We start from the raw sequence: 24,868 nt of genomic DNA on the forward strand, positions 1-24,868 counted from the left end.
ATAATTTAATGGATTTGAATATATTTTAGACTTTTCAGTTGTATCTCCAGTTTGCTACACTTCAGTATTAAACTTGAAACTTAATATGCTGTTGTACTAGTTTGACAGCTGTAGTTGCATTTAAAGCATCTGTTGTTGTGATTGGGCGCTAAATAAATGCACAGCTCAGTGTTTCATATCCAAAAAGTGTGATCAAGTTGTTTAAAAATATTTTATTATCGAGTACAGTATGTAAACTTTAATGTTACCAGTGATAGCTGGGGACCAGTGAGGATTTTTAAGATTATAGTTGCTGACTTTACTGTACTTCGTTGCTTATTATTTTATAACAAGGCGTCTTATTTTGAAAGTTTAGCAATTCAAAGATTTTAACTGTTTCCTTTACAAAATATTTATTTATTACACATATAAGCCAGATGCTTGATTAGATTAATATTTTAAAAATGAGTATAGAAGTAACAAGGCGTTGAAAAGAGAATCACCACGTTGACTTCATTGTGTTTATTTACATGAGTTCCAGTCATCGATATTTTGGCGTTTAACCGATTCTAATAAACTGCTCTTGAAGGAATGACATTTATATTGTTAGAAGTAACAAACACATTTTTATAAATAAAGTTTTTTCCCCACAATTTGTTTTTTTATTTGCTTTTTTTTTTTTTTTACATAAAATTAAATACATTTTTATATGTCTATCATAGATAAACGGTACAGTACATAATAAATAAACAACCAGACCCATTTAAAAGAAACCCTTTACTTTTCCATTACAGTAAAAAAATAAAAATAAATAAATGTAGGCCAGTGTGATCATAAATGATCTCATCACTAAAATAGCTTGCCCCCCTTTTTTAATCTATGACTTTCAGACTGAAGGAGGGTCAAACGATTGCACAGCTTCATATATGTCTCTGTATGAAGACTCCAGCGAGACGTGCAGTGCGCGAGCCCACCGCCTGGCCTCGTGGCCGCGTGCCCTTTAAGAGAAGCGGGAGGGGGCTCGGAGCATCTTGGCTGCGGTGTTTTTGTCTCTCTGTCAGTGAGCGCTCCTCCTGGGCCGAGGCGACAGAAAGGATTTGCGCAGGGCAGGTAAGAGCAGACAATAAGTTGACTTTCCTCTGTGCGAAAACCAGCTCGGTCTGTCTTTGTCAGCGTGTTTTGTAAATGGCTTCAGACGAGGAGCTTTCAGTGGGACTTCTTTTGTGAAGCGTCGGTCCTGCCCATTCTCCCCTCCGGTGCTCCTTCTCTGAAGTAACGGGTCCTTTATCCTCAAAAACCAACACCCAGCGTAGCTTATGGCTGGTTGTGTATTTCTGTTAAATGTTTCTGACTAATTAGCTTTTATAATTTCATATTAGTATTTATCTGCGGTTGCAGGAATGTTTGACTCTCGCGATTGGTTCTCCGGTGCGTCCTCTTTTTTGTTCACAGCATCACTGGAGGCTCACCGCGCGGGATTAACCAGATTTATCAATATTTATCAATAATTTACATCATATGGGGACTGAGAGTGCGTCTGTCACACTAACTCTGGCCTCACAACCCTAGCTTTCTTAACATTTCTGTTTATAAGCTTTGCATTTTCCATACAGCGGCTTTAATTCACTACATAGGGCTCTATTATTGTCTTGGTGGGCTTGTGGAGGGCGGGGGGTGGGGGTGGGGGGGGGGGGGGTGCCTGGAAAGCTCAACTTTTAGGCTCTTAAATCTCGCAGTATGCAACTAAACGCGACATCATTTCCAAAATAGCAAAAAAACAAAAAAGAAAGAAAGGCATTTTGGGTGTGTTTGCACTTGGCTTTGAAACTTTTTTTTAATCTCGTGCTTAATTCAGAAAATGTTGCAACAATCCAGTCAGTTTATAATTTAATTAAAAACGAAAATCTCATTTAAAAACTGTAAGGGCTCATGGGAGAGGGTGGGTCCCACGCACGCTGCAAGTTTTCATGACTTCCAGATGTTCTTCAGCGCTGCTTTTTGCCCTCAATATTTGCTGGTCTCGCCAGCTGTAGCTGGCCAGTGGTCAGTGATAAGAAGGGGGGTTATATATTAACAGGGCAAGTGGATCAAATATATACCTTTTGCTCTTTCTTTTTCTTTTTCTTTCTTGAAAGACATCTCTAACCTGAGTTCTTTCTCAAATAAACTAGAATCTCCCTGTTAATTTTTGCATTACTATATTATTTGTTTATGAATGCAGTCATTTTACTGAGAAACTTCTAGCTCAGTCAGATGTTGTTTTCATGGTGGGCAAGCAGAACTTGGCAGGATGTGGGAGTGCAGTCATCAGCCTGTTACACTACATCATACAATACACCACTGTCCTGCTGTTGTGTAATGGGTTGCTGGCTGTATTAAATCACCTACCAGCAGCTGCATGGTGCTCACGTGGTCTCTGTCCCATCTGTCATGTTATTACATGGAAAAGGTGTTGGTGCGTCATATAGAACCCATATATTATAATATAGTTAAAGAGCATTAAGGACAGACCTTAGGGATAAATTAGCTTTTGTTACAGTGGTTTAAGGCAAAATCAGAGCCCTCGTGATTGTAGGATTTATTAAGACAATAATGTGGTTTAGTTTCAGCTAAGAGGACTGCTAACTAAATATTTGCTTGTTAATTTGAGATATGTTGAGTATAAGTGCAGTAAAAGAGAAAACCCACTCTAAGGGAGTCCCCCAGACTGCATTTTATGGATCTGTGTCCAGGTTTGTCAGCAGCTGGAGTCTCCTTAAGCAGATTCTTTTTTTTCTGAGCTGGAATGTGATTGTTTCATTACAGTGTTTGGATCCGGGGGTGCAGTGGAGGAATGCAGGGCCCATAAACCCATTTGCACACTGGGCCACACGCCGGGCGTTTAAATTGTTTAGCAAGGCTAATGAAATTACACCCTGAACCTGTGTGAGACTGTTTATCACTTTCTTGGATTTTTTTTTTAACCACAGATGAGCCTTTCAGAGAAGTTTTACTGCATTTTTAATCACCTGTTATATTAAGACAGTATATCATGTTCATAAAGTCATGTGAAATAATGATGGTTTATGGCACAGGGCTCTATAATAATATTAATGGACCTTATTCATTTATGCATGCAGTTTGTTTTTAGTGTGTTATTCTTCCTTTCTAAAAAGCACACTGTGAATATGCACCATAACAACATGAATATTAAACAGGAAGTTTTGCACTAGAGTTGGATAAATATACAGCCCAGCATGAGACTGCTGTGGTCAAGACAGTGAGTTAATACTCCTACTTAACTCTGTCGATTAGGGAGAGCAGTGTAGTGAACATATGGTGAAAAGCTGGCTTTTTCTCTAATAGGGACAGTAATTTGTTATCCTGCTGAATAAGCTGACTGATCTCCTTTATTTTATTAATCACCCAGAGAAGCCAGATGGACTGTGCTGTCCAGTAAGCAACATGTGTAAAGTGCATTGGATTATTATTTTTCCCCTTGTCTGTTTTGTTTTATTTGTGTCTGTACAACCGTTGCATCAACAACTTCACCAAATCAGGAAGTAATTGATAAGATTCTCGAGAAGGAACTGCTTAACTTAGCATGGAAACCGGACTGATATGACTTCCTGCGTTCTGTTGTACCATCTGTTCACACACGCTGACCTGATCTTTTAACCCTCAAACTGCTGTGACTGGCTCTCCACCATCTCTCAATCACTGCTGTCTGGGTTTCCTCCTCTCCAGACCACCTCAGTTTCTCTAAAACAGAGCAACTCTCTGCGTCTCTGCTCAGCATCCGTCTTAATCCCCACCTCCACAACTGCTCAGGAATTTTCTCCCAAATGGCTTTTTTCCCCCCCGTGCCGCTCCTTGTCGCTCAGCCCCACCCTTGCTCAGTTTCCTGTTGGAGGTCAGCACAATGACCAATAGCGGAGAGGCGGGTGTTTACTCTGCTCCTGTTCCAGGAGTAATGTGAGCTGGCCGGCCTCTCCTTTTGGCCATAGTCTCTCTAGCACCAGACTGCTCCAGCTCCACGCCGTCTGCTCCTTCTCATCACCACTCCTTAATGTGAAAAACAGGGCTTTTTCCTAAAGGGCAAGAAGTCCTGGAGGTGACATCCCATTGGGTTATGATTTCACTGTCCCGAATTTAATGGCTACATTAGTCAAAAACCACATGTCCCACCAGCAGCATGAGTACACACTGTATGAGCATGCTGATATGAGATCATCTGACCTCGCATTTGGTGAAGGCCCTTTCTGTCATGCGGTGACATATGCTCTTCAGCCACATTACGCTGGGTGAAAAATGGCTATTGCTGCTTCTGCATTTATTATTCTTCAGCTCTTTGGGAAACATTTGTTTTAATCTTTCTGATTTATTATTCATCCAGGGCTAGTTGGCTGAATGAAGCCATCTGTGCTGCAGAATGAGGAGGAAGACAAAGAAGTCTCAGTAGATACAGCAGCATCTTTATGTGACATTTAAAAGCCTTCAGCACATCTTTTTTGAGGTCTGTGGCCTGTTACCCTGAAAAAAAACAACTCTGAACAACAATAAGCTTTATTTAGTGCAACAAAGTGCTACTTGTCTTAGGGATTCTCTCTTTTTTCTCTCTATTTTAGGAGAGGAATGTACAAATGATGGTAATCTTCTAGGTGGAGCCATGTGGGATTATGAGGAGAGGTCCTCTTGAATCGTTATTTACTCATTGTGAGGAGCGCTCTGCGGCCCCTCTGTCTGATCTGTAGATGTTTGTCCTGCGTTAGTAGCAGCACTCATTCTGGTGTCAGCGTGATTCATTCTGGTGGAGTCCAAATCTGAGAACAGGCATGTTCTTCTCATTTCAGAAGTTTCCATCTAAAACTTTCTTCCCCCTCCTTTTACAGTTTGCCTGTCTTTCCTCGAATTTCCCCTCTTTTCTGTCCCACCCTCCCTCTCTCACTGTACTCCTTTCTCCCTCTCCTACCGCTGCTACCCCCCCTTTTTTCATTTATGCTCTCTTTCTCCTTGTTACTCTTTCTCCTGGGCTGGGAGGAAGTGACTGAGTTGTTTTTGCGTCCTTGGGGAATAGAAAGATGAAGCTCCCTTTCCTGTAACCCTTTCTTCGTCAGACCTCAAATATGGTCTCCGTTTTGAAACAGACAATTAGCCTGGTATGATGACAGCAGCACGTAAACTGCCGTTCTGAGAGCTTTTCTTTGGGAGCTAAAACTTTTCAGATGAATTAAAAGCAGCTAAATCACTGGGCTTTCATATCTTCTTTGCCCTTACTTGAATAAATCAAAGTAATATCTTCAACTGTGTTTGTTGATTTATGGGAGTCATCAGGCTTCAGACAGTGTTGGTGTGTTTAGGGGGTATGTGTGTTTTCATCTGTGTTCTGTGGGAGTCCATGGGAGTTCAGCTTGTCTCCTCTGTAATGTTTGGTATTTGCCATCTCCGCCAAACGCACAGTTATAACAGCCCGACATGCGCCGCTGTCTTTGATCTCATTGTTTGCGAGTAGCTTTTGGATTTGATAAATGAGGTCCCATAACTAAGGTGGAAATGTATTCATAATATGTTTTTACTTTGGTATTATTCACAGTCATCAACACATACATCTAGTTTTGTTAACTTTGGAGCCTGTTTAGATTTAGATATCAGTCACTCAGTGCAAGTCCTGCATCTTGTGTTTCCACTTTCTGTCAGTGTGTGGGTCCATAACAGGTCTTCACCAACTGTTTGTTTGTTTTGAGGCAAATTTCCTTACCACACACTCGTCCATACTCTGTCTACCGCTCCCTCTCTTTTTCTCAGAGATGCCCCTCCTTGATTTCTATTAGAACCAGCTGTGGAACTAGGGCCTGAATGAATGGCTCTTTGTGATTTGGCTGTAGTTCTAGTCTAAAAGATGTTTCTCTCCCACCAATACCCTCAGTGGTATTGGCATGGCAACACAATGAAACAATGGACAGAACAACGGCAAGCCTTGTTATGATATGACGCAAAGGTCACTCGTCGGTGTTTTTTAGGCTCTGAGAACTCCAGACAAAATGTCGACCGCACTTTCACAGCAGCCTGACTCTGTGCTGCTGGAGCCAAAGTAGGAGAATCGGCAGCAGACGCTGTCATGCAGCATGTCTGGTTGACACTCACACAGCAGTTAAGACTGTGTTGAAGGAAATGCATCATAAGGCTCATGAAATCAGTCTAGCCTTAGGTGATACAGACAGGTTCCCACTAATCCAGAGGGTGGGGGTGTTTGTGAGTGCCACTGGATTTGGGAGAGTTAGAAAACTGACACATTGCCCAATCACATGGCAGGGAGGCTCCCGCTCCCAGCCTTGAATTGATTAGAGAGCCTTGAACTGGAATGGGGTGGGGGAAATTATTTCTAGAAAGCTGTGAGAGGAGAACTTGCACATGGCTCAGGCTTCACTTATATTGTGCAACAATCAGTGTGTGATTTGCATCTTATGGGTGTATGTTGTTCACATCCGGTGTGTGAGTCAAAAACACTGACACACTGGATGTGTGTTCTGTTTTGAAATGTTTGTTTCCTGCTTTGCAACCTGTGTTTACCCTCACGTCATGCCCACCTGTTATGAATCTCTGTTTATCTCTGTGTCAGCAGAGCTGCACACCCTTTCCATGATTTTACTGATGTCCCCTGAAAACTATTCCTGCATATATCCCAGTTATTGTCATTTTTCTGGACTACTAACTGATACAGTCAAAGGCAGTGGCAGCCAAAGTTCAAATTTCCTCTATTCTTATTTCCCGCAGGTGCTGACTGTAAGAGAGCAAGAAAAGGAAGGGAGAGGCAAGGGGCCTGGGGAGGAGAGATCCCATCCTCGCAGCGCAAGCAGCTGGTATGAAGTAGAAAATAAATCCCTCTTTTCCTAATTCACAAACCATTCCCAAGCTTGAGCAAAATCGCAATCACCAAAGGCTGAGAGTCAGCAGTGCAATGGAAAACTCCATAAAGATCGTCTCTGGGTGGTGGAAAGAGCGGCGGTATTTTTGACTTAGTAGTACTGAGGTTTAATCCTTTGTAATGGCAATAATAATAAGGTGACTCAATGAATGGAAGCAATGAGTTTGATAAACTAGGGAGAACAGACCTTGAAATGAAGCTTGGCATTTTAAAATTACTCATCACGGTGGTCTCAGTCTTCTGAGGGAATGTTTATCCACACTGTAACTCAAACCGAGTTTTAACCCTTTTAATACCATGCTGGAGTTTGGTCTGCATAGAAAGGAGTAAACCCGAAACTTTCATGCACATAGAGGAAAAAATCTTTTTCAGTGGTGAGTACGAGTAGTCAATTAAGCTACAGCATTATGCAGTTACTCTCGTGACATCCTACAGGACATACCACAGACGCGTAATTTGTGCTGGATGACCTGCATCTTACCCCCCCAGGGGTTGTCTTAATCTTAATAGCAGGGAATAGAGGGGAGAGACCAGACCATGCTAGCTTCCTCTAGCATGGTATGCAGCTCTATGAAGGAGGTAGGGGGGAGTAATGGGGGCAAACCATGTGTCCTAGATGGAGGCTGGCTGGGGAGAGTTGTGCTGGGGAAGGGCAAATGCTGGTTTCTGTTCAGATGTCATCTCAAAGGAACTCTGTTTAAACCAGAGAGACGGAGAGGAAGGTCAGCCACTCCACCCCAGCCATACTCACACACTCAGTGGAATACGTGCACACACATTAGCACATATGAAACACTGCTGTTGTTGTAGGAGCCTGATAGTGGAAAATAATCAGTTTAAATAAGAAGATTTCAGAATTTTGGAATTTGTTCAGGGTAATTAGTTTGAAACGAGTATGCCGTCAAGGGTGTCCCTTAAGCCCCACTTTACATTTTGCACTTTGCATTATTTATAGAGCTTCTTGCTCAAGTAATTAGAAAACACATTGGAATAACAGCAAATTTACTTACAGGGATAAAACAAGTTTTTATTCGTGATGCAAATTAAACATACACTAGACCCAAAATATGTGTTTATAAAGCTATATTTTATCAACGCTAATTTTATAAACTCAGCAGAAAAAAATAGTATTATATATACCTAGGTATCACTATACAAGAGAATCTAAACAACATCAAATTTAAATTATTGTTTTATGCTAAAAGAAATAAAAGTAGACCGTGAACGATGTGCTCCCTTAATTTGTATAATAAAGTAGAAATTGTGAAAATTTGATTTTATTTCTTCTGCTATTCCTTTTTCAGTCCGTACCAGCAGAGATATTAATAAAACAGATTAATAAATGGAAATGAATACCTGTAGGATAGGGCAGGGTAATAAGTCTAGAGTAAAATTTAAAATACTACAGCTAGGAAAAGAAAAAGGTGGAATGTTCCTGCCATGGTTGAAGGACTATTGTAGAGCAACACAGTTACAGTATTCATTCTGCTGGTGCAACAGTGGGTATGGTGCAAAAATGGAAAGGTTAAGAATTAAGCCAGTTGAGTGTCATCCTACAATCTGTGGTAGGTGAGATAAACAAGTACCTAAATAAATTAAGTGATCTGACAGAAGTATTGTTAAATATATTGTTTAATTAATGTAAGAGGAATAACTGTTCTTAAGATTTTTGGAATATAGTGAAGATTTTAAACGAGTATAATTCGGACTTGAAGTTTAGAGACTGGACCTGGAAAGGCATTACATCATATCTGTTATTTCAGCCAATACAGATCTCAAAAGTTTTCAACTTCTTAGTGAAACCTGCAATTTACATGAGGTCATCATAAATATTTTTTTATTGATGTTACCCAGAATTTGTTCATATATGCAGTGTCTTGGGAAAAAATTCCGCCTTATACATCAAGGTCAAATCAAGGAACAAATACAACACTAACAGGTGAAGATAGGTTATATAAATAAAATAAAATGACAGCACCTTTATTTAATAATTCATTTTTTTATAACCCCAAAAAGAAAACATCAACAAAGGGGCAGATCTGGAATCTGGACACTGCTGGATACAATGTGATATTACAATGGCTGATCATTATCACATGTTTTCTAATTGTCCAGCAAAACAATCTTACTGAGCAAAGACAGTAACATAAATTAAACTCATAATAGGTTTTGAGCTTGACTATACTCTCGATATCATATATTTAGGTAATCGACCAAATGACTTGTACATTTGAGGCAAATATAGCCATGAAGTATTGCTTAGTGCCAGTAAAAAGGCAATAACAAAGAAGTGTCTGGACAAGAACCACTTACAGGGGAGTGCTTCCTTGCTATCATAAAAGAAATATCCGAAAGGAAAAACTTATCATCTCTGCTCATTAAATTGGCTGTTATTTATGAATGGTAGTTTTACACAGGGAAAACTACTCTCCTGTGTCTGGGAGTTTTTTTTTCCATGGTACCTATAGTTTTGGAAATTAGGCATTGCTCATACAGGATTTTTATATTTGCACGTCAGATGTATGCTGAATGGATCAGGCCCTCTGGCCTCATCCGTGAACTGGATAAAGTTGATGGACTATTGGATATTCATCTACGTTTTTTATTAGGTGTTCATCAGCAGGTGTCTGGGTTGACCCTTCCTTTTTTTTTTTTTCCCTCTGGGACTAATCGTACAAATAACCATCACCATGTAGTCAGCTATTGATTGTGTGCATTTTAATGATTTACCCGTAGTAACCTGATTTTTTTCTGTTCTGTCTCTCTATGCTTGTTTGCTTCTTCAGAGCAAAATTATAAAAATAAAGTGGAATTTGAAGGGAAGTCGAGTAGACGACATCAACCAGTCTGCTTGGCAGGCATGTTAGGTTGCAAAACTACATACTCTAATTATATCTCATCGGCTGTCCCCTGTCAGTGCTGCCCTCCACCCTGTACGCATATTCTCTCACACAGTCTGTTTTTTTGCAACCACGCCTCTATGTCCTACTCTCACTTTCTCACATATGTAGTCATTCCCAGACCGCACTGTACACCAGACACTGTACACCATCAGTCTGACACTTTCAATGGAGATAAACAGACACTTAAACTGTAGGCTGAAGGCAGGCAGCCAAATTCTTCATCTTTTTTAAAGGCTCTGCAATATTAGTCAAGATTTGTCTTTTTTTCTCCACTTTCTCATATGCAAGTTAAAATTTTATATCTGGGGCATAAAGTCCTCATGTGTAAGCTGAAGGATAGTTGGCTTCATTTTAAATTAGATTAACCAGTGTGATTCTTCCTTACCACCATGGTGCCAATCTTAAAATGGGTTTGGGTTTGCATGCAGTCTGTATTTCACGGCCCAATAGTGTGTGGCAATCTTGGAATGAGAGGGTGATGAAAGGGTACAGATAAGCAGAATCACATCGAGAAATTAAACTGACTAAAGCACTTCAAAAATACCATGTCAATTTAGTCAGTGTTTCCAAGTGTCCTACTTTTCACAAACGAGCAAGCACGGGCTAGGGTCACAAGATAGATGGAGAGAGAGAGCGAGAGCGAGAGAGGAAGAGAAAAAACAAAAAACAGCTTTAGACTGAGGCAAATATAGTTTGCACTTGAAAACAAAGTGGTTTGCAGCGCAGACTTCTGTTCCTATCTTATCAAAGCCATAGTATATAAAGATGTTCAACTGACTAATGCTGTGGACGGCTTAAAGATTTCCACAGTTCCCACAAAGTGATGACCTAGAAAGTTAATCTTTTCCAAGCACACACCAACTCAGAGGCATGGCATTAGGGTTTCTACATTTTTGCTGGCAGTGTGTTGCTCTCTGTGGAGGGAAAGGCTTAGTCTTTTGTTTATAAAGAGTCAAAATCCATATGTTACCTTTGGTAAAATGCAAGTTCTCAGCAATTCACTGTGTGTTTTGGCTGAATTAAAAAGCATCTAAGTGTGCAGAGGAAAAGAAAGGGACTAGCTGAAACCTTCTGATCATCAGCTGATGCTTAGAGGGGTAAAACGGGAGCAGAAGAGCATAAAGAAAGGACAAATAGAGAAGAAGCCAGAGATGGAAGAAGTGCAGGAGAGAAAGAAGAGAGAGTGTCTGTAAATCCTAATGTGAGAGGCGAAGTAAGTGCGCACAGATGATTCCTAATAAGGCTGTAACTGGCAAATCTCTGTCCTAGAATTAGCTGCCAGGAAACTTTCCCCCTGTAACTTCTCTTCTCTGAATGCTATGAACAGAAACAAATATACAACTGACAGTGGCCCAATATGCTCAAAAAAATGGAAGGATAAAATAAGGAATGGAGGCAGGCGGGTAGAAAGGCTAATGCTATTTCTGACCATTATACAGAGAGAGCAATGCAGTCAAAAGCGGTAATTATTTCTGGACACACTATGTCATGCAGACTTTACAGTTAACTTAAGATATTAAGATATTTGAATACTGATTCTGTTAGGTTTTAGTTGGATGTAGACAGTTGTGTATTACTGCATTGATTGCATCTTTATAATTAATGCAAGAAAAGCCACTTTTACAAACACCTTAAAATACTCACCAAAAGACTCAAAACAACAAAAACTTCCACAAATCCACTACAAACTGGACCTGGGAGCAATATGCTTATTTGCACACTTAATCACATAGTTACTGAACACACATCTAAATTATACTGTATTTGCATATTTTGCATCTTGCACATGTCTCACATGTCCTGTCTTGTCTACAATATCCTGACCGTAACTTGAACCTGGTATTCAACACCTACTGCACAATCCACTTCGTATTGTCTCTGTTCTGTCTTTGTTTATGGTACAGTTTATATTGAATAGTTATTATTATAGTATTGTATAGTTAGCAATTAGTACCTTTTTATCCCTTAATTTTACCCAAATTTAGCATATTATTTATTTGTAATTCCTAGTTTTATATCTCTTGGAGATATATCTTTTATATACTTATAGATGCACCATGGGGGGCTTGGGGTGAAACAGCATTGCAGTACTCTGTATACTGTGTATATTGTTGTAAAGCTCTTGAAATCTTGAATCCTTTGTTATTTATAGAAATGCTTAGTGTACAGTATGTTTAATTTCAACACTTTTGTCTCCCTACAGGTGAGGTGTTTGTGTGACTGTCTGAAAAGCAGCCACAGGCGCATTATGGCACAGGTGCTGCATATGGACCCCGGCTTCCCAGGTGCGCCCTCTATTTTTAATTCCTTATAATGATCAACATAAAAATGATGATAGGTTAATGCTTTTGTTAGGATTTAAACTATCACACAACTGGCATGTATTTTAACTGTAAGATTGTGTCATAATGAACTTCAACAATCCACTTTGTGCCTAATTTGGTGATGAATTCTGAGTACATTTATAACTGTGGAGTAGCTGATGCTTTTTTCTGAAGTCTGAACCCAAGATTAGATGCAGATTTCCGTTTGTTTAAAGTTTATTTCCTTCCCCTGCAGGGAAACTCAACCCACCTGCCCCCCCTTCCCTGCACGCCAAAGAACAGGAGGCACCCTACTCAGTGGAGACCCCCTATGGCTACCGTCTGGACCTAGACTTCCTCAAATATGTTAACGACATAGAGAAGGGGAACACTATCAAGAAGGTGCCTGTCCAACGCCGGCCACGCTATGGCTCTTTGCCCCGTGGCTATGGCTACGCTGGCTCCTGGTGGACCTCCACAGAGTCTCTCTGCTCCAATGCCAGCATGGACAGCCGGCATTCCTCTTACTCCTACTGTGCCCCAGGCTACCATACATCACAAAGGCCCAGCTTCAGCACTGCCCGGGTGGAGAAGACTCTGTTGGATGCTCGCAGGAAGCTGGAAGAAGAGAAAGAGGGACGGAGATTCTCCAATCTTGGCAGCATGCACAGCAGTGTAGTTGGCTCTAACACCTCCATCAGCAGCGCACACAGCTTCAACCGGTCACAGGGTGGAGGTGGATCTTTCACTCCCATGAGCTCTGGCCTGTCCACCCCAGTAACTCCAACCCCAGCTCACTTGCAACATGTCAGGGAGCAGATGGCTGCAGCCCTGAGAAAGATAAGGGAGCTAGAAGAACAGGTGAAAACAATCCCTGTGCTCCAAGTTAAAATCTCAGTGCTGCAGGAGGAGAAACGGCAGCTCAGTGTCCAGCTGAAGAGCCAGAAGTTCCTGGGCCACACTCTGGGGTTCAACCGAGGTCGTCCCAGAGGGGAGCTCTATATTGACATCCCTGAAGAAGACATGAGCACTGGAAAGGGGAGCAACAACAATAAGCCAGCAGGGTCACTGTCCCCCACCACACCTGATGGGTCCAAGCAAGACTCAGGGTGTGAGATTGAGGACACAGTGATTGTGAGTGGAGTGCGACCAGATGCAAAGCGGGAAGTGCGCACCATTGGCGTGGGACCAGAGGACTCAAGAGGAAGTCGTCATGTGGGGGTCTGGGTTCAAGAGAAGGATCTGGGACTGCTGCCTGAGACAGAAGTCCTCAAAAATCAAGTGGGTCAGCTTGAGGGTCAACTACAGAGGACAATGCAGGAACTACAGGCTGCACAGCAGCAGGTGGCAGGAGTCCAGAAGGGCCCTCAGGCAGAGCATCCAGTCATAGCAACGAGCCTGGGCTGGCAGGAGCCTCAAGGCTGCAGCCTGCATACACTAGTCAGCTTCACACAGCAACGACACCAGAGGGACCAGAGAACTGTAGGAATTCAGGTGTACACACTGGAGCAGCCTACTGTGGTAGAGGTGGGAACACTGCTCCGAGCAGAGACCTGCAGCTCCCCCCCCATTCAGCCAGCTGCTGGAGGCGTGGAAGACCACCAAAGAGGGCGAATTGAAGGTCTGTTACTGAGACTTTATGAGCTTAAACTGGAGAGTCTGATGCAGTCCAATGCAAGAGCATTTTGTGAAACCTGTGCAAAAGGTTTCCCAGATATGAATTATGCTTAGTCCTAAACTGAAAGGAAAAAAATCACCAAGGATCTGTTCTTAAAAAAAAGTGTGTGTGTGTCGGGCGGGGGTTGGTCTAAGGCTAGACTTAATCATTGTCTGAGAAACTGAGTCTGTCACCCTCAAATATATGTTTTTACTGAAAGCTGAAAAGTCGCAAATACTTCTATATTTAATATATTTAAATTTTAACTGGAGGGGTTTGGAATGCTGCATTACTGCTGGATTGTACTGCATCAGACTGTATCTTTGCAATAACAATTATTTATTGCATTACTGCACAAAAAGACTGATTAGTTAGCTTTGAAATGTTGTCTGTCTCTCTCCCTCAGATGCTCCAGTTGAGTTGCCGATTGCAGTCAGCTCTAAGCAGGTACGCGATGTCTTGAAGAGCAGGTTGTCCACCTCAGTACCTGTAGCTAATCCTGCCATTGCTGTTGCATCTGATGATCAGATTGTGCATAATAAGGAAGAAGCAAATGATTCTATCCAATCACAAGAAGGCTTACCTAAGACAGGTATGTGATTTTTAAACTAGTGTCTTCTGACCACATCATGCTCCCACTGTATGAATAATTGCTGGTATCTTTTCTAGCTTCATCTCCCCAATTGTCTCTGAGATCAATTATGAAGCGTAAAGCAGAAGGTGAACCAGGCTCGCCCTCTACGAAGAAAAACCTACAGTTTATTGGAGTCAATGGAGGGTAAGTGTTAGTTATTGCATAGCAGCAGTCGGCTATTTTCATCCACTGAGTACCGTGTCAAGGGAATGTTGTCAGCATAAGGTTAAGTAAAAAGGTAAAAGAAGAAGCAGAAATGTACTCCCTGTGTCACCTGCAAAGACTCTGAGCTGTTTGAGCAGAGTGAAAATTGTTCGTGTCTTACAGCTACGAGTCCACATCCTCAGAAGATAGCAGCAGTGAGAGCTCAGATGAGGGGAGTGACTCTAGTGAATATCATGAAGCCAGAGAAAAACTTCCAGAGTCTACAGTCCAGCACCAGCAGACAATACACAACAAGGATTCCAAGCAAGAAGAAAGCACCAGTGTACCTCAGCAAAATGCTGTCAAACTACCAGCTGCCATTCCAGACTCAAGTCCCAGCCAGTCTGCAGCTGTAGACACAATGCCATCAAACAAAGCACCTCAGTCACCAGCGACAGACACTGTGGTGCAAAAATGTGCCTCACAGCCACCAGCATCAGACCACGCCATACCTCCTCCATGTTCATCAAATGATTCTGAGACTGTCAAACAATCATCAGAAAAGCACAAACAGGTCACCTCCACACCAGTTAGCACTGAATCCACTCCTGAGCAGAAGGCTTCACTTACCTGTTCTTCATCACCTGGCCTCACTAAAATCAGTGATAACGCCCAGCAGCGGTACAGCGTCCAGTCAGAGTGCAAACCAGCAGATGAACGTATTTCAAATGAGACTGCGACAGCGCCTTCAAAACAAGTCAGGTAAGTGTACACAGAGTCTGTCTGTGAGGATTAAAGGATCTATGAACATCTGAGAGTGATGTTGTCTCCTTATCTGCCACAGACTGGAGCTGACTGACAGCCTGATGTTAGCTCTGCATGCCCTGCAGAAAGCCCTGGGGGAACCTAATGCCTTCAGCCAACAAGGAGCAGTACGTGTTGAGTCTAATTCACATTTCTCCACATTTCTTCACATTTCTTCTGTCGTTACTTCTTTCTAGGAAATTCAGAAGGTTCACTTTTAAAATAAATGACATAGACCAACCTCAAACAAGGAGGCACAGCTACCCACAAACTGTGCACACTCAATAATTTAATTTAGAATATATTTTACTTTAGTTTGCCAACTCTAAATATTTACTAAAGCATAGCTTAAGATATTTGATTATCTGCATGTTTGATTCAGGAAAGAGTTTATGCCGGATGCCCTTCCCATTTATCCTGGCTTGGGAACGGCACTAAGACTACACTGGATTGTTGCACCCCATGTCTGGAATAAGACTAAGTTAAAATAAGAAAATTCTTAACTTTGGTTTCATAATTTTTGCAAGTAATGAAAGATCAAACAACACATTAACTCAAGGCTTCTCCTGAGGTTTGGTTTCACATTTTTGATGTCGTCGTTGCTCTTGCATTTCTCCAGCCATCTGTCAAATGTTTATTTGCCTTAACAGTCCTCATTGTGTCTGATCTCAGAGGGCAGCTTACACCACAGTGCTGCAAGAGTGGCTACGTGTGTCCTGCCACAAAACGGCCGACACAGCTGTTGTCAAGGCCTACATGGACACTTTCGCCTCAATCTCCCCTCAGCTGCTGGAGTTTGTCATAAATATGGCTGACGGCAACGGGAATACAGCCCTTCACTACACTGTCTCCCACTCCAACTTCCCCGTGGTGAAACTTCTGCTGGACACTGGTGAGTTCTGTGCTTTTATGAGAAAACAACAGAGGCGCTGGAGAAAATTTTGATATTAAGCGAAGTAAAATCTCATAAGACTGAAGAGTCAATGTAAAGTCTTATGGTTATTTTTTATTATGATAATCTCTACAATTTAAGAAATAAGTCATATTAAATTATTAATGGTAACGATCCCTTTTACTTTGTTGTGCTGCTGTTATATCACCTGTCAAATTGATTGGCCTCTTTACCTGACAGGCTTGTGTAACGCTGACAAGCAGAACAAGGCGGGCTACACAGCCATCATGCTGACGGCTCTGGCTGCCTTCCACTCCGACAGTGACCTTCAAACTGTCCTGCAGCTGCTGCGCACAGGGGATGTCAATGCCAAGGCCAGCCAGGTGCGCCCTCTACTGCTCATTAGTTTTTACTGCGTCTCCACACACACACAAAAATCCCCCATTGTCATGCATTAGTGCAGGACTAGGACTGCATAAAATGTCTTATGTTTCAAAAACTGTAATCATTACAAAAAGTACAAGAGTAAAAACTTTGTAGACAGCTGACCCATGGCCAAGTGCTTCACAAAAGTTGTCACAACAGCGACACTGTGTGGACAGTTAGAAAAGTACAAAACTGTAAAACTTTCATAGCCTCCCACTGGTTGTTACCCAAACAAGAAGTGGTAACCAGATCCCAACAAACTAAATGTGCGTTTTATTGAAATATTTCTTTGTCAAGGAAAATGTGGTGCACGATACTAACCCTGGGAGGCATTTAGCATGTGAAGGACATATTTTATTTTAATCCAATTTCTCAAGACAATGAGCTGATATTTCTACTTCTTTTTTTTTTACTTCCATGTATTTTTCTGTTTATTCCACCTTTAACACTGTAAGCATCTGATTATCATTTGGCTTTCAGAGGAATACATCCATTAACAGGGACATTTTTTATAAAACTGACAAATTTCTGGAAAATATTTCATGCACCAGTTTTACCCAGTTATTTAGAATTTTCAGTCTTTATTTGTCTGAAACTTTTTTTGTGACATTTTGGCAAATATTCCAGAAAAATCTGAATACCTTGTGATTTTGTGTGGATATACAATTTACCACCTTGGGCATAGTGCAGGTAGCAAAAGCCAGTGACATGCATGAGACCAGTGATTATAGTCTTTGTTGCTTTCCTTACAGTCATTCAGTAAAAGCCGCTCTAACTAATTAAGTTTGGAGCAATGTGGGATATGACAACAGGGGATAAAAGTTGTGAATTTCTATGAAGCCAATGTAGAAAAAACAGCCAGTCTCATTTGCTCATCTGGTTTGATTCCTGTTAGCAATCACATTGCAATTGCTCTAGAAACTAGACCGTCTTCTTACAAGTGATTTTAAGAATTCTGCTCAAAATGTATCTGCTGCACCATGTACACAAATGCAGTCTCAATGTGTCCACAGTTTGGTTAAAAAATTAGGGTAACAGTAATTTTAACCAATGTGTGTTTTGTAGGCTGGACAGACAGCACTGATGCTGGCAGTCAGTCATGGTAGAGGGGACATGGTGCGAGCGCTGCTGTCCTGCGGGGCACAAGTTAACATCCGCGATGACGACGGCTCCACTGCACTCATGTGTGCCTGTGAACATGGTCATGTGGACATTGTGCGTCAGCTGCTATCAGTGCCAGGATGTGATGCCACTCTCACCGATAATGTAAGAATTCCAGTTCGGTCTGTGGTTATGCGAACTCCTTCCCAAAACCAGCGTCTCACCAACATTTTCTCATTGTATTAAACAGGATGGCAGCACTGCTCTGTCCATTGCCCTTGAAGCCAGTCAGAATGACATCGCTGTGCTTCTGTACGCTCACCTCAACTTTGCAAAGCCTCCATCCCCTGTGAGTATCTAAATATGCTGCTAAGACACAAAGTAGCCCTTTCACACCAACATTCAACAATCCAAGAAATGTGTCATGGAAGTGATTGCCACTTTCTATGGCTAATAGCACACGGATAATTATGTAATATTCTTGTTTGCATGCAACCCATCCAAACTGGATTTTGTCACATATTGAGCCATGCAAAATACAACCTCTGTCAATTATTCCTCCAACCAGTTTCTTTAAAATAAGCCTCCTTCCCACATCTGGGCAGTGTTGCAATGTTTGCGTGTTTTCAAACACGTGTTGATATGCAAGAGTTGCATATGGTTTACTGCATACCTACAGAAATTAAAGTTGGCTTTGGGTTGAGCAAAAATAGCAAACAAGCAAATCTGTTTAAGCCAGAAACCAATTACCCACAAGCTTGCAGCTGTCAAACAAGTCACTGCCTTAGAATAAGTACACATTCTCACCTAATGTGGGCTTTATGGTGTATGTTTGTGCAGCTCTTTGGCTAAACAGAACGAGAGATGCATAACTTTGTCATATAATTTGACTTCTACCTGCTCCCCAACAAAACCTAAACTTCACTCATTCTTTTAAGTTTATTTTTTTAAGTTTCCATAAGTGACAGCACATTGCTGAAACATGCAGACATGAGTCTGCTCATGTTTCTCTATCCTACCAACCATCTGCACTCGTCTTTCAGGTATGAATCACTATCCCAGCCTCTCAGCTGGCTATTAGTTTGTATATAACACAAAGTTGACCGTAAACAGGCAAGGTGTGTCATAAACTAGTATATAAACCCCCAAGTGATGGACAAATTCCAGATGTGCTTTATGCATTTTATTTCACAACCTGGCTAATAAACTACAACAAGCACTAACAAAGGGAATTTTTGGAAAACTGTAATTAACTATCAGGAATGTGTGATTACATGTAATGTAAATGTGTATGTTTGGATGACTGGTAATGTATGTTGAAAGCAAAAGAAGGGAACCCAAGGACCAAGCTGTAGCTCAACCAGTTAGTCATAGCCTGAGCACACCTGGCCCTGTGTTGCTCATCCAGGTAATTACTCTCAGTCAGCTCTTTCAGGACAAAGCACAGCATGATCAAAACAAAGCAGAGTCACCTAGTGAACAGAAGGCCCAGGAGACAGTACAGTGTCTAAAGAATGCCCCTAACATATGAGTAATTCCATATCTTAACAAGAACATGCTTCAGTGGGATTAATTCTTAATATACAAACAGGATGTGTGGTTTCAACGACACATACTCAAATATAATATATTTTGTATTTAAAATGGTAATGTAATATTAATTTGCATGTAAATGTAGTGATCAAGAGGTGCTTTACATGAACAGAAACCACTCCTGGAAGAGAAAATACAGGGGAAATATGATGCACTTAAACAGTAAAAGGATCTAAACCTGAGATTTTTCTTGGATTGGCAGTAGCTGTTATTTTAACTTCACAAAATGTTCATTTCTTCCCAGTGTTAGGTTCATGGGTTCAGAGAGAGTGATAAATGGGTTATTGCTGTAGTGGCAACAATGTGCACTGATCTGGTGAAACAATTTGAGCTGTGGGAAGTGACTGAAAAAAGGAGAACATAGATGCAAGCAGTAGAAATGAGTTTCCTATGAAGGGTGGTGGGTTATCTCTTAGAGGTAAAATGAGCTTGGTCATCCAGGAGGGGCTCAGAGTAGAGTTGCTACTCCTTCCAAAGTATTTGGGGCATGGGGAAAAGCCCCGGGGCAAACCTAGGACACACTGGGGAGACTACATCTTTCCGCTGGCTTACCTTGGGTACCCTGATGGATGGATGGATTAACCATGATGAATTTGATAAAAAATTCTAAACTATAATTTGGTTACTTTTTTTTTTTTACTTGTCCAGGTTTCCCCCAAGTCTCCGCTCTTGGGCTCCTCTCCTCCTGCTGGTGAACTAAAGTAAACCACACGCCTACTGCTCAGCTACACAGCCAATCCACAGATGTTTATTCATCTATGTACTTAAAGGAAACATCAAGTTTGTTTGTGTGTTTGTTTTCACCCTGAATAATTTAATTATGTGCAGATAATTACGTGAGAGCTCGCACCATTGTTACTCATTGCTTATCGTACACAGTGGTCTTACTTTAATCCCAGTGGTGGTTGGAAAAGTGTGAAACTGAACATTGAATGGATTTCGTTCTAGTTTTGCAACAATCCAGTTGTCAGCACTGTTTTTACAAATCCAAACTGTTCACCGCATTTCACTATACGTTCAATATTTATGCACTCGTTCTGTAATTCCATATCAGTTTTATATAAGTTGGCTCATAGAGCAGTGTGTTTTCATTGTACCATAGGTGTTTCACAGTAGCATCGTTTTGTGTGACCATCACAGTCATTTGGAATAACTGAAGCCACCCCTCTCGTGGGTAAGTGTCCTTGCATCAACTAGCTCATTGGTGCTACAAAATATAACACTCCAATAGTCTGTTGATATTTATACACAAGATTTATTTACTTGAGAGTATTTTTGATATTGATTTTTTTTAATCATTCTGACTTAATTCAGGACCTCGTGGTTTTATTTCCCAGGTGTTGGTTAACTTTACACCTTTTTAACCAGTTTTATGTGTTTATCACATTCCCCAAATCAAACCCAAAGATGTCTGTTTCACATCACCTCTTTTTAAAGCTGCTTATTGTGGTAATAATGTTAACACAGGTGGTGTTAAAGAGGAGAGAGGTTACCATTGTTCTCTGATGGCTGCGGTACTATGGTCTTTGTATTTTTATATGTGAAGGTTTTTCGGATGGTTGATTAGAGGGTATCTGTGTTTGTGATGTGTGCTCATAAAATTTAACAAGACTTTGTTGAGAGAGCGCTGGTGAAGCCAGTGAGATTTGTCAGGGAACCAGAAAGTAAGTGATTTTGGTCTTAAAAGGGCGTGCCATGTAAGATAGGAATATTAAAATAATATATGTCAGTGTAAACTGGTAATAATTATGCCTGAAATCGAACTCCTTGAACTAAAGTGCATAGGCTATTGATGTCAAAATTTCTATTACTTTTTAAAGATGTTTTACCAATTTTCATATTCACTTTTAAGCAAATTTTTTATAAATTTCAATTTTTTTAAGTATCTATCTTTTATACATTTGGAGTTTTTAAGCTCACGCCTGCGTTATGTAATCACACAGCTCTGTAGTTAATGTTTTATGATGGTTTTATGAAAATGCTAGATTGTGTGTCTCTTCTTCTAATTTGTGCATTTTGGAAAATAATAAATAAATGTGGACCACATGTTTTGTTGTCTTGTAAGTTCCACTCAGTCATGTAAAAACAAGGTAAAAACAGTTTGCATATAGAACCCCACAGGTTCCACTAGAGGGAGTCCTAACGCAAACAACTGGGGCTGGTCTCTTTTGTTTTCTTGGCCTTTTTAAAAAAATACAGTTTAATTGTGTTTTTCAGCTCTGAAAATCCTACGTGGTTTTGATGAAGTTATGAGTGCTCTGAAAAAAAAGCTATATAAAGAAAGACTTTCTGATAGTCTAAAAATATGATAATTTGCATTCAGTACTGGGATGTATTTTTAGTATCTTGGTATTCTTCTTGGTATAGTCCAACATCAAGTGTACATAACATTAATAATATGGCAGTATACTCAACAGTTCATTCTGACTTGGGCAGAGAAAACACGTACAGTAATGTGTACAGTAATGCTAAACATTCTCTGTGACAGTATAGCTCAATATGGGCTAATGAGCTGCAGATTCTATATTTAAATTTTGGGCCTTTAAAGGGCCCCAAAATTCAAGATCTGAATCATCCAAACTTTGATGTTACATTGTGCCCGTGCATATTCAAGGGATTGAGTAAAGGGATCACAAAACAGGCTCTTATTTTTGCTTTAAGGTATACAGGGAGTGCAGAATTATTAGGCAAATGAGTATTTTGTCCACATCATCCTCTTCATGCATGTTGTCTTACTCCAAGCTGTATAGGCTCGAAAGCCTACTACCAATTAAGCATATTAGGTGATGTGCATCTCTGTAATGAGAAGGGGTGTGGTCTAATGACATCAACACCCTATATCAGGTGTGCATAATTATTAGGCAACGTCCTTTCCTTTGGCAAAATGGGTCAAAAGAAGGACTTGACAGGCTCAGAAAAGTCAAAAATAGTGAGATATCTTGCAGAGGGATGCAGCAGTCTCAAAATTGCAAAGCTTCTGAAGCGTGATCATCGAACAATCAAGCGTTTCATTCAAAATAGTCAACAGGGTCGCAAGAAGCGTGTGGAAAAACCAAGGCACAAAATAACTGCCCATGAACTGAGAAAAGTCAAGCGTGCAGCTGCCAAGATGCCACTTGCCACCAGTTTGGCCATATTTCAGAGCTGCAACATCACTGGAGTGCCCAAAAGCACAAGGTGTGCAATACTCAGAGACATGGCCAAGGTAAGAAAGGCTGAAAGACGACCACCACTGAACAAGACACACAAGCTGAAACGTCAAGACTGGGCCAAGAAATATCTCAAGACTGGTTTTTCTAAGGTTTTATGGACTGATGAAATGAGAGTGAGTCTTGATGGGCCAGATGGATGGGCCCGTGGCTGGATTGGTAAAGGGCAGAGAGCTCCAGTCCGACTCAGACGCCAGCAAGGTGGAGGTGGAGTACTGGTTTGGGCTGGTATCATCAAAGATGAGCTTGTGGGGCCTTTTCGGGTTGAGGATGGAGTCAAGCTCAACTCCCAGTCCTACTGCCAGTTTCTGGAAGACACCTTCTTCAAGCAGTGGTACAGGAAGAAGTCTGCATCCTTCAAGAAAAACATGATTTTCATGCAGAACAATGCTCCATCACACGCGTCCAAGTACTCCACAGCGTGGCTGGCAAGAAAGGGTATAAAAGAAGAAAAACTAATGACATGCCCACCTTGTTCACCTGATCTGAACCCATTGAGAACCTGTGGTCCATCATCAAATGTGAGATTTACAAGGAGGGAAAACAGTACACCTCTCTGAACAGTGTCTGGGAGGCTGTGGTTGCTGCTGCACGCAATGTTGATGGTGAACAGATCAAAACACTGACAGAATCCATGGATGGCAGGCTTTTGAGTGTCCTTGCAAAGAAAGGTGGCTATATTGGTCGCTGATTTGTTTTTGTTTTGTTTTTGAATGTCAGAAATGTATATTTGTGAATGTGGAGATGTTATATTGGTTTCACTGGTAAAAATAAATAATTGAAATGGGTATACAGTGGGGCAAAAAAGTATTTAGTCAGCCACCGATTATGCAAGTTCCCCCACTTAAAATGATGACAGAGGTCAGTAATTTGCACCAGAGGTACACTTCAACTGTGAGAGACAGAATGTGAAAAAAAAATCCATGAATTCACATGGTAGGATTTGTAAAGAATTTATTCGTAAATCAGGGTGGAAAATAAGTATTTGGTCACCTCAAACAAGGAAAATCTCTGGCTCTCACAGACCTGTAACGTCTTATGTAAGAAGCTTTTCTGTCCCCCACTCGTTACCTGTATGAATGGCACCTGTTTGAACTCATCATCTGTATAAAAGACACCTGTCCACAGCCTCAAACAGTCAGACTCCAAACCCCGCCTTGGCCAAGACCAAAGAGCTTTCGAAGGACACCAGGAAAAGTATTGTAGACCTGCACCAGACTGGGAAGAGTGAATCTACAATAGGCAAGCAGCTTGGTGTGAAAAAATCAACTGTGGGAGCAATCATCAGAAAATGGAAGACATACAAGACCACTGATAATCTCCCTCGATCTGGGGCTCCACGCAAGATCTCATCCCGTGGGGTCAAAATGATCATGAGAACGGTGAGCAAAGATCCCAGAACCACACGGGGGGACCTGGTGAATGACCTGCGGAGAGCTGGGACCAAAGTAACAAAGGTCACCATCAGTAACACACTACAACGGCAGGGAATCAAATCCCGCAGTGCCAGACGTGTTCCGCTGCTGAAGCCAGTGCATGTCCAGGCCCGTCTGAAGTTTGCCAGAGAGCACATGGATGATACAGCAGAGGATTGGGAGAATGTCATGTGGTCAGATGAAACCAAAGTAGAACTTTTTGGTATAAACTCAACTCGTCGTGTTTGGAGGAAGAAGAATACTGAGTTGCATCCCAAGAACACCATACCTACTGTGAAGCATGGGGGTGGAAACATCATGCTATGGGGCTGTTTTTCTGCCAAGGGGACAGGACGACTGATCCGTGTTAAGGACAGAATGAATGGGGCCATGTATCGTGAGATTTTGAGCCAAAACCTCCTTCCATCAGTGAGAACTTTGAAGATGAGACGAGGCTGTGTCTTCCAACATGACAATGATCCAAAACACACCGCCCGGGCAACAAAGGAGTGGCTCCGTAAGAAGCATTTGAAAGTCCTGGAGTGGCCTAGCCAGTCTCCAGACCTCAACCCCATAGAAAATCTGTGGCGGGAGTTGAAAGTCCGTGTTGCTCGGCGACAGCCCCAAAACATCACTGCTCTCGAGAAGATCTGCATGGAGGAATGGGCCAAAATACCAGCTACTGTGTGTGCAAACCTGGTAAAGACCTATAGTAAACGTTTGACCTCTGTTATTGCCAACAAAGGTTATGTTACAAAGTATTGAGTTGTATTTTTGTTATTGACCAAATACTTATTTTCCACCCTGATTTAAGAATAAATTCTTTACAAATCCTACCATGTGGATTCATGGATTTTTTTTTTTTTTTTCACATTCTGTCTCTCACAGTTGAAGTGTACCTCTG

At 41.3% G+C, this 24,868-nt stretch overlaps 1 protein-coding gene across 1 annotated transcript; it reads left to right on the top strand.

Moving 5' to 3' along the window:
* The first annotated feature begins 976 nt into the window (after positions 1 to 976).
* kank2 (KN motif and ankyrin repeat domains 2) lies at positions 977 to 21,386 on the top strand. Its single transcript, XM_085454562.1, has 13 exons — positions 977 to 1,089; positions 6,733 to 6,818; positions 11,990 to 12,071; positions 12,346 to 13,710; positions 14,153 to 14,338; positions 14,416 to 14,524; positions 14,708 to 15,286; positions 15,369 to 15,456; positions 16,001 to 16,220; positions 16,461 to 16,603; positions 17,712 to 17,912; positions 17,998 to 18,096; positions 19,989 to 21,386. Exons 3-13 carry the CDS (start codon positions 12,035 to 12,037, stop codon positions 20,043 to 20,045), a joined length of 3,084 nt encoding a protein of 1,027 aa, XP_085310688.1. The 5' UTR covers positions 977 to 1,089; positions 6,733 to 6,818; positions 11,990 to 12,034; the 3' UTR covers positions 20,046 to 21,386.
* The last annotated feature ends 3,482 nt before the right edge of the window (positions 21,387 to 24,868 follow it).

The sequence above is a fragment of the Copadichromis virginalis genome, linkage group LG4 (assembly GCF_057382275.1).
Source record: "Copadichromis virginalis isolate Kocher_CV1m ecotype Utaka linkage group LG4, C_Virginalis_male_GT1.1, whole genome shotgun sequence".
Lineage (NCBI taxonomy): Eukaryota > Metazoa > Chordata > Actinopteri > Cichliformes > Cichlidae > Copadichromis > Copadichromis virginalis.